This window comes from Aplysia californica, unplaced genomic scaffold, assembly GCF_000002075.1.
Source record: "Aplysia californica isolate F4 #8 unplaced genomic scaffold, AplCal3.0 scaffold00155, whole genome shotgun sequence".
Classification (NCBI taxonomy): domain Eukaryota; kingdom Metazoa; phylum Mollusca; class Gastropoda; order Aplysiida; family Aplysiidae; genus Aplysia; species Aplysia californica.
Window position 1 is genome coordinate 1306165 of NW_004797425.1, and position 10315 is coordinate 1316479.

The window sequence follows — 10315 nt, forward strand, 5'->3', positions numbered from 1 at the left end:
AGTATTCTAAAATGTGAAGAATACAACCTCGGGGGTACAAAATGACCCCAGGGTGTACGGATAGGGTTAAAATGAACCATAGTCATTTTGTGTGGAAGATCATCAGATGGTGTCAGTTCCGTAATGTCATTTCCAATGGTAATTTTCCTAAAATCAAAAGAAGCAGATTTGATCTAGTTTACAACTTCAACAGAACTAAGAAACAAGAATCAGAAATCATGGTGATGACAAGAAAAGTAGCTGCGTGGTCTGACCAGTTGCATATTACAAAGCCCCTACTTTTTAAAGTTTTAGTAGAGGTTTTACGGTGCTCGCAACTGCATAAGGTCATATGAGCGCCAGAAGATTAGAGGTGTTACAAGAGAGCAACAAATTAATATAAAAAAGAAAAAGGGTAGATAAGGACGATAGATGTTTCATAGGAAAGAAGAAGCAAACCCCACCAAAGCACCCGCCAACCACCCACGCCCCTACTTCAATCACCAATACATTTAATTACTGCTGGTCATCACCCTTGAAACATACCTTTGAGTTAAAACATGATTTTGAGCTTAGTTCAACTACTTCAATTTGTTGGTCATATTCACAGTTTAAAAAAATGATTAAAAAATCACCATTCTCAGATAATTTATATACATATATAAGATGAGTATGCCAGAATAGAGAACAATCCACAGAGATTTCAACAAGATGAGAACTTGCAATATGAACAAGAAGGGTGTGATTTGATTCTTCAACGATATTTATGAAAGTGAATAAAAACGGACATGAGAAACTACAGTGATATTGCTAGGGAACCACTAAATCTTAGTTGTACAATTATCACAAAACGAAATAAAATTCTTTTTGACACGAGTAAACTTTTGAGTGGAAAAAACCCCCAACTATCTAAAAAAGTACAAATATTGAAGTAGTGAACATTACCATTAAGTAACACTTAGAGGATCCTAAGTAGAAACAATAACCCGACTGTAAATATAAGTAGCCTTGATCTGCAGGAGTCTTCAAAAAAGAAAACATTATTATCCCTTTCAACACTTTGCAGTCACCCAGCCAGAAGTACAAAATGCCCCGTCTGGTCACCCAGCCAGGAGAGTGGCAGCAACGGACTTCTCGGACTTGATGCAGAACGTAGAAGTGCGCCAGGTGACCGGAACGGATAATTTTCACTGACGCATTATTGCACCAAGTGACTGCAAAGTGTTACGGAAATGTTGCTTACACTTCAGTCAAGTGAAAACAATAACAGGAGCAAGGACATAAAAAAAAGTTGAATATTGATGTGATCATAAATAATACAGTGGTACATAAAAAAATAAATAAATAAAGTAGTAGTACCGAATGGCAAGAAATTTTGCACACTAATCACAACTGAATGAACCATCCATCCATTCTTTCAAGACCAGTTACATGCAATAGCTTGACAGAATATCGGAGGGGATTAAAGGCAGGTGGAAGCTTAAACAACTCAGTGTTTCCAAACAGTGTAAGCGCCATCATCTTATACACAATTTTGCCCCTTCTTCTCTGGGAAACATTTATAAAAACAGTGAGACTAGATCAGTCACATTCACATTAAGTTATCTTGTCAATCCACACGGATTTCATGACAGTCGTTACAATCAGATGCAGCCTGCTTCATTCAGAGCTGTCTCAGTATAATAAAGCACTCGCAGCTTCACAAAATGGCACATCACGGAAAGTAGTACTTCAAAAACCTGAAATATCAAAAGAAAAACAAAATCATAAAATCACATGATTAAATGCTTAAGTAAGTTTTGAAAAAAAAAAATCTATAATGTGTATAGATAATTTAATTCTGCAAGAGAAAACAAAATGCTTGTTCAAATTCTAAAGAAAAAAACCCAACAACCTTCCAATAGCAAACTTGATAAATTACTTATCAAAATAAATGACACAAACAAAACTGAAGTAAAACTTTTAGTTATTTCCCCTGGCTTAGTAGTGTCTTAATTTTGTAACGAAGGAACTTTTTGAACTGCATATGGTACCATTCTTTAAGTTTCATATGGTATCATTCTTTAAATTTCATATGGTATCATTCTTTAAATTTCATATGGTATCATTCTTTAAATTTCATATGGTATCATTCTTTAAATTTCATATAGTATCATTCTTTAAATTTTAGAGGTCAAATCACACTTTCTTAGTAGCTGATTATTGTTTAGAATCTAAGATATTTACACCGATGTCTTGTTCTGACTCTTTCTTGAGCTAGAGACACTCAACTATTAAAAAATAAGAGCATAATAAAAATAAACTGCCCTGGCAGAACATTTGGGAATTCAGATAAATAAGATAAGATAAGATAAATATAAATCTTTATTGTCCAGATCCTGGCACACTGGTTTGGTGTTTCACAACAAACACACATGCACATACCCATGCGTGCATCCATACACACATACACACTCTCTCACACATCCTTTCCTCCCCACAAATCTGTGCACATAATCATAATAATACAATGGTGTGCTTGCACTCACAAACAGGCTCATTGTCATGTGCATAATTTAAATGAATAATAATTGTTAACTGTTAACATTATCATAAATAGCATTAAGCTAGATACGTAATCAGTTTTCTCTTTGATTGTAACCCAATGGTATTCTGACATTGTACGCTTTAAAGGTCATAGGAATATTTATATTTCAAGATTATTACGATAGTAGGGGTTTAATGGATGGTGGAAAAAAGGACCTTCTGTATCTTTCCTTGTTGCAAATCAGAAACCTTGGTCTTTTACTTCTGATTGATATTTTTATTGGAGGGGACGGAGGACGTTGGTTGCCCAAAATGATGGAATTGATTTTTCTAGTGGAAGCGATACCGGTAAAGTATAATTCATCAATGTAAGGGAATGTAGATGTTGACATTTTGCATGCTTTCTGTATTAATAGATTCGATTTTTCTTGGAAGGACAATAAAAACTTCGAACACCATTTAATTTCAAACCTTTTTAGGTTAGTTCAGTAGAGGTTTTACGGCGCTCGCAACTGCATAAGGTCATATGAGCACCAAAGGGTGGATGTCAACAGAGAAGTCTTTACAGGGAATCAGACTTACTCTGCTCACCTCTCTAGCTTCAACAGCACAAAGTCTGCTTTGACTATCAAGGCACCCCGGAAACAGCGGGTCATAAGAGATTGACAAACATACAAAACAAGTAGAGGAAAAATGACGATAGTAAGGAATAGGAAAGAAAAAGCAACAGTTCCCTGTTGCAGTTCAGGCACAGTTATGAGCATGACATTGATGAATCAGCCCATTTACAATTCTGCAGTGCATAAGAACATGTTAATGTCCCCCCCTCTGGGAATGGCTTAAAGACACTTCAGTCAGTAGCAACGCCCCAAGGGGTAATTTCAACTTTATCTTCCAAGTTTTTTTTATATTTCAGAAAAACGGCCCCAAATCTAAGAGTTCAGATGGTTGTAAGAATAAAACATATCTTGACAGATTTCTCAGACATACGACAGATATAAATATTACTTACACAAAGTAAAATAAAATAAAAGGAAATGAGAACATTCAGATGTAAGAAGATGAAAAACTTCATTCAAAGAACAAAACTTACCACCATAGAGAGACATCTTTGGAATGATCTGTCATATAGACGTCCATACTGCTTGGAGGATGACCAATGTCCACCAATATCTGAGTATAGAGAGGTTTCTCCCGGACGTGCACCACTGAGTAGTTCAAAGAATTGAGACCATCATGTGGCCATCTTGCTTTCCATCCCAAGAACATCTCATTTCTGAAAATTACATTAGTATGTTAGCGTTAAAACTTGTGCACTAACTACTTGGTTATCTATGAAGGCCTTGCTTCCCACACATCTGAAACATTAATATTCGACCTTTCTTTTTATGGACATAAATTCATAATTTTACCCCCCGATTACTTTTTCAAGATGAAATTTTAAGCATTCAATTGTCAGAAGCAAATCTGAAAAAAAAAATGTAAGAGAACAGGTCCACTTGTTAATCGGGCAAGAGCAAAAGTGAGAATAAAAGACTTTAAAAATAAAAAAAAGTAACAACAGGTGTACTGAGCTCCTCTCTAGGAAGAAATGAGGGGGAAAGGAGGAGGGGAGCCTGTGCGTTCATGTGGGTGCTGGTGGTCATTTCTTCACAACGAGAACATTTTAAACTGTAGCATTACTACAAGTCGTTCACCGGCATGTGATGCTTGCTCACGCTTCGTTTGGAGTCCATACCAAACCGCGTAGGCTATATAAATGTTCGGTTGTTTTTATTGTTCTTCGCTTCCTGGTATAGTGCGCTTCAGGCTAGGCCTACGCCATGTTTGACGATAAATCTGTGTGATGTGAGTAGGAATGTAATAAACGACTACAACCTATGTCACAGCCTTTCTGGAGATCTTACAACTTTACAATAACAAGCAAACTGAAGACACATTAGGTCTTGGTCTTGACTGATATCTTTTATTGACCTACAAATTAATGACGCTCACATTCCACTTCCACTTCCTCCCTTCGACCTTGTCTATGTAAATTAATGTATTGTAGTGCGAAGGGGCAAAACAGTATTGTGAGAAAGATGTGTTCTTCTAGACCACATTGACACAATCCACTTTTTTACAAGGAGTAAAAAAATATATTAAAAAAATAAATCCAGCCTCTTCAGACATCAATCTGTCTGAGGTAAAGGCCTAGCTAAGGTCTCGTCTCTCTTTGGAAAATATGTTAGAATGATCTTTTGCACACGACATCATGGTTACCCCCATGTTGGTCCCACACAGAGTGAGGATCCTGGATGTGCCTTGTAGTTGTAGGTCAAGTAAGCACTGAAAGGAGACCTCAGCAAGACCATTACCTTGTTTAACCCTATCCGTACGTCGTGTTTTACAATCGTATCCATATGACGTAGGGAACTCTGTGCCCCACTTTCCAAAGAGGAAATTTACTCGTCAATCAGTTCCGTATGCTTTGCATAGCAGTCAAATTGATTTTTTGAGAAATACTAAAAGTTTCAAAGAGATCTTTGTACTAGAAGTATTCTGAAATGTGAAGAATACAACCCCGGGGGTACAAAATGACCCCAGGGCGTACAGATAGGGTTAAACCAGTGTGTCCCGGCTTGCATACTAATCAGCAGTTTTATCGTCAAAACTAACCCGTGTTCCGAGCGAGTCTCCTTGGCATGTCTCACCATCTTGAAACGGCCGATGTGTGGCGGTGGGCGAGTCAGCAAAAGGCCTGACTCCTGGATTCTGTGAGAAAGAGAGAAATGCAAAGCCATATAAACCTGTCCCCACGCTTTTATGCAAAAAGAATTATAAAATTATGCAAACTGAGCCCAAAAATGTGAAATTATGCGATTTTAATAATTTTAACTAAGAACGATAAATTAAAATAATCAGAAATAATGGAAAAAATTATCAAATATTGCCAAATTATGCGGGGTGCATAAAACCACAGGGACAGGTAAATAGGAACAGAGCTTTTGGTTGTTGTATAAGTAACACAACTCTAAGGATACAATTTTGATCCTTCACTAAAACATGTTCCAAGATAGTAAAGTTCCAGAAAGTGTGTTGTCAATGTTCGATCTCAGAGGGAGAAGTTTAACTCTACCTTCATTTTGGGCTGCGCAGTGGAATGGGTGATGATCCACAGTTTCATGCAGAGTCACACAAAAGACATGTTGGTGGAAGTTGCAATAGATGACAGGCAGTCAGGATTGGTCACTTGGAAAGGCTGCAAGGCTGAGGGCTTTTCCCCAAGACCAGATCTATCATGAACAGTTTCCTCTTATCTGTTCCCGACATTTCATAGGGTATATCACTACAGTGAGTCTGTCTTTTTTTACCCCCCCCCCCCAACCCCTATATCCATCCAACGCCTTTGAATTAATAATTCATAACTGCAGTTGGGGAATCCTTCACAAAAAAGTAACAGGGGGGCCCCTCTCGTGGCTTAGAGGTTTAGGTGTTCGTTTCTCATTCAAAGGTTCTGGGCAGCGACAGAAAAATGTTGTTCTCTAACATTGTCTCCTTTCACCTGCTCTCTAGCAATGTTCTGTCTTTTGCTTTCATCTCCACTTTCTGCCCCCACCCCCTCACCTCCTTTGCCCCCTCCACAGGGCTCCTGACTCTTTCCGCAGCCTTTCTACTGCTACTCCATTGCTTCTTCTTACTGCTGTCTTTCAGCTACACCCTTGATTTTCTGGTAAGAAAGATCTACATCTAGCCATCTGGGACAAGGGTGAAAAATCTCGGAGGTCCCTTATGCAAGTTGCGCACGTTAAAGAACCTTTGGTGGTCTAAAATCGATAAGAGTAGTCTTCGGCCGCCACCCGGGCAAAATTCAAAATTTGCTACCATCTGAAAAAGTTTAATGTGTTTCAGCGCGCTCATATGACTTTATGCAGTTGCGAGTGCCGTAAAACATTTACCAAAAAAACAATGGAAACTCACCTGGCAGAGAAATCGTCATCCTCGTTGCCCCATCCCCAGTAGGAATTAGCATAACCATTGATTCGGCGGAAGTTTTGCTTGTTCATGGCAATCACTCCTCCAGCATAGTTGTAGTACATGACACTGAGAAACACAGGAGACAAGATGAGTTTTAACCCTATCCGTATACCCTGGGGTCATTTTGTACCCCCGGATTTATTCTTCACATTTTAGATTACTTCTAGTGCCAAGATCTCTTTGAAACTTTTAGTATTTCTCAAAAAATCATTTTGACAGACTGCTATGAAAAGCGTGCGGATAGGATTAACGAGTAAATTTCCTCTTTGGAAAGTGATGGCACAGAGTTCCCTACGTCGTATGGATACGATAGTAAAACACGACGTATGGATAGGATTAATGTCAACATGTGGTCTATTACAAGCGCTCAGAGCCTGTGTATTTTAATCAGGGTTGAACTCTATATAAATGCCACAAATCATCATCATTATTATTATTATGACAAGAACATAGCGTAAATGTGAAAACTAACAAGAACAACTTTGAACTTGCCAACTTAATAGTTGTCCAGATTTCTAGACAAGCACAACTACATATTCATCAATACTTTGTTGTTGTTGTTGTTATGTTGTTATCGATCCAGCAACAGCTGGGCTCTCGCCCTTCTGTCCAATGCCATGTAGTGATAAGTGCAGGTCTGCTGCAGTTGTAGTAATGTTCCATAGAGTGTGTTGTCTATGTTAGGTCTCGGAGGGAGAAGGGTAGCTCTGATGTCATTTAGGGCTGTGCAGTGGAACAGGTGATGCTCCACAGTCTCATATGCATAGTCACACAAGGGACACATTGGGGGAAGTTCTGGGTTTATTCTGTTCAGGTGGAAGTTGAGCTGTATATGTTCTGTTCGTAGGCAGAAGATTGTGGTCACATGCTTATCTTCACCACGACAAGTCTTGATTTTGATGGCACTTATTCTTTAACTCTAAGGGAGATCACTACTATATAATTCCTCCTTGGAAGGATAAGTGTTTTTCAAAAAAGGTGTGTTAAGATACAAAACTACAATCCTAATGGCCATTATTGTAGTTTCATAATACATTTTTTCCTAAAAGAATCATTTGAAGCCAATCATAAAATAATCTTCAGCATCAAGACCCCATTAAGCATCCCTACAACAAACTTACTGGTATCTCATTTCATCAATGGCCGACGCCAGATGACGGGCATACCCATCACACAGATACAGATTACGATCGTCTTCTGGAAGAAGGTCAACATCTTGGAAGACCAGGCAGTCAAAGTCACCTTGATGAAAAGCCTCCAGATATCCAACATTCATCAGCTTGCCGCGGTTGAACTTGTCAGTACCAGCCTATTAACAAACAAATACGTATGTGAAAATACTCACATCAAAGAAACTATACTTTGTGGGCAGAAAAGCAAAAACATAAAAAACAATAATTTTTTTAAAGGCAGATACTAGACCATAAACACCCAGGAAAAGAATAATTACCATCATTTCCCTCCTCAATTAAATCTAGACACAAGTTGGTTATGACCAAAAGTAAATGCATTAAAACTTTTTGACATACATGAAGCTGTACAAAAATAAAGTAGCTCTGAAATCGTTGCGCAAACTTTAAAAGTTTTACAGACGACTGGGGCAAATGAAACATCAATACAGTGGAATTTTCAGATACTTCCAATACAAATAGGCCATACAGGGGTGGAAGATTAAAGATGCCACAAGAGAGGAACGCACAAAGAAAAGAAGAAGGATAAATAAGGACAATCTCTCTCTTGCCCTTTTTAACTCCCAGTTTTTTGGGGTGTTTTTGGTTTTTTTCCATTTTTTTTTTTTGCTGAATAAGAAGGAAGTGGATAGTGGTTATTGAATAAGATAGATACTACATTAAGAAATAGAAATCTGATCCTTTGACGATTTTCGGGTATAAAAGTTGCAATTGCTTTCGTTTATTTTTAAGTTATAAATTAACTTTCTTTACTTTTTGACCCCCTCTTGTGAATTTTATTAACAAAGTCAAAAATAAATGTTGTCCCCAAAACTGAATTGCTATCTGACACATTTATGATTGATGGTCACATTGAACTATCAATCTGAAAAGCTCATATTTGCTGGATCCTGCTTTCACTAAAATTGAACATCTGACCAAATAGTTTTGCTAAATGAGAAGTTCACTATAGAAGACTAATTCAGAACAACAACAAATAAAACAAATGAGAAGTGTGCCGACAAAATGAGTTACTTATCCGATTTGAGCACTATGGAAATAGATACACCATGCTTATGTGTGAAGTTTTTACAATTTATAAGTATGAAATAATAAAGGGCATGTTATACTTAAAGAATATGGCATCAATAGAAAATCTACAAATTTGACGCTAGTGTCGATTTTTGGCCAATATCTCCATTTGTGGATAGCGAGAAGTAACTCGTTTTGTCAGCACATCTCACAAATCATAATAAAAAAATTTTAAAAAGCTCAAACAATTGGATAATCATAACAGCATTGCCCTCTTAAACTTGATGATGTTTTATTGTCAGATAGTTTGTCATAATTACACAGATATCACATAAAAAGATTAAAACTCCAGCCATGCATAATTTTATTGACCAGACATATACCTGTTCTATGAGGAATATTCTGTAATCAATTTTCTGTGTCTGCAGCATGGGGTGTAGTCGTCTCAACAGAATGTGAAGATGATGCAGTCGATCCCGGTAAGGAATAATAATTGCCACTCGTTGCCAAGAACGACAGTCACTCGGCGACCACTTGCCCCCTTTCTGGACCTCTGGATTGGCCTCGATGATGCTCTGTTCACTGGGCTCTCCAAATATGTCAACCTCTGCGTCTCCTGTGACAGACATGGAATCAAAGCTAGTTTAGTTTTAGTTTTAGTAGAGGTTTTATGGCGCTCGCAACTGCATAAGGTCATATGAGCGCCAGAAGACTAGAGGTGCTACAAGAGAGTAACAAATAGAAAAAAGAAGAAGAGATAAGGACGGTAGATGTTTGATAGCAAAGAAGAAGCAAACCACACCAGAGCACCCGCCAACCACCCACTGGAATCAAAGCTGTAGTTCAAGGCAATAGAAAACCAACCACAAAACGTCCAAAAAGAAAAAAAGTGCACAGAACAATACGCGTCACTTGACTGAGATCTTATCAGTGCAGTTGTTGTTATCGATCCAGGCTTAAATGAGATAAAAGGCTAAATATCTTGTTTTTTAGTAACAGTTTTACGGCATTTGCAACACAATAAGGTCATATAAGTGCCGACGATTAGAGGTTTTACAAGAAATTTACAAACATAAAAAAGAAGGAGGAGAGATAAAGACGAAAGATGTTTGATAGGAAAGAAGAAGGAACAAACCACACCAGAGCATAGGCCAACCACCCACTGAAAAAAAGAAAAAAAAAGAGCACAGAACAATACGTGTCACTTGACTGAGACGTTATCGAAGCAGTTGTTGTTGTTATCGATCTAGGCGTAACTGAGGCAAAAGGCCTAAATATCTTGTGGCACTATCAGAAGCTCCTGTCGTAAGCAGGACAATAAGGGGGCTCTCGTGGCTTAGAGGTTAAGGTGTTGGCCTCTCATTCAAAGGTCCCGGGTTCGAATCCGGGTAGCGACCGAAAAATTTTCTGCTCTAAAATTGTCTCCTTTCACCTCCTTTCCTGCTCTCTGGCAATGTTCTGTTGTCTGCTTTCATTTTCGCCTTTCTGCCCCCACCCTGTCACCTCCTTTTCCCCCTCCTCTGGGCTCCTGACTCTTTCTGCAGCCTTTCTACTGCTACTCCTTGGCTCCTCCTTACTGCTGTCTTTCTGCC

At 38.3% G+C, this 10315-nt stretch overlaps 1 protein-coding gene across 2 annotated transcripts in view; it reads right to left on the minus strand.

Moving 5' to 3' along the window:
* Positions 1–724: 724 nt before the first annotated feature.
* The window catches only part of LOC101855788 (beta-1,4-galactosyltransferase 1), a 22743-nt gene continuing 13152 nt past the window's right edge, over positions 725–10315 (minus strand). For both annotated transcript variants that reach the window (XM_005097482.3, XM_005097481.3), the window contains exons 3-8: positions 9107–9339; positions 7644–7831; positions 6466–6588; positions 5164–5259; positions 3599–3781; positions 725–1718 (exon numbers count right to left, since the gene is read on the minus strand). In XM_005097482.3, the coding sequence (XP_005097539.1) occupies positions 1694–1718; positions 3599–3781; positions 5164–5259; positions 6466–6588; positions 7644–7831; positions 9107–9339 (848 nt within the window). In that variant the 3' untranslated portion in view covers positions 725–1693. The remainder of the gene's footprint in view (positions 1719–3598; positions 3782–5163; positions 5260–6465; positions 6589–7643; positions 7832–9106; positions 9340–10315) is intronic.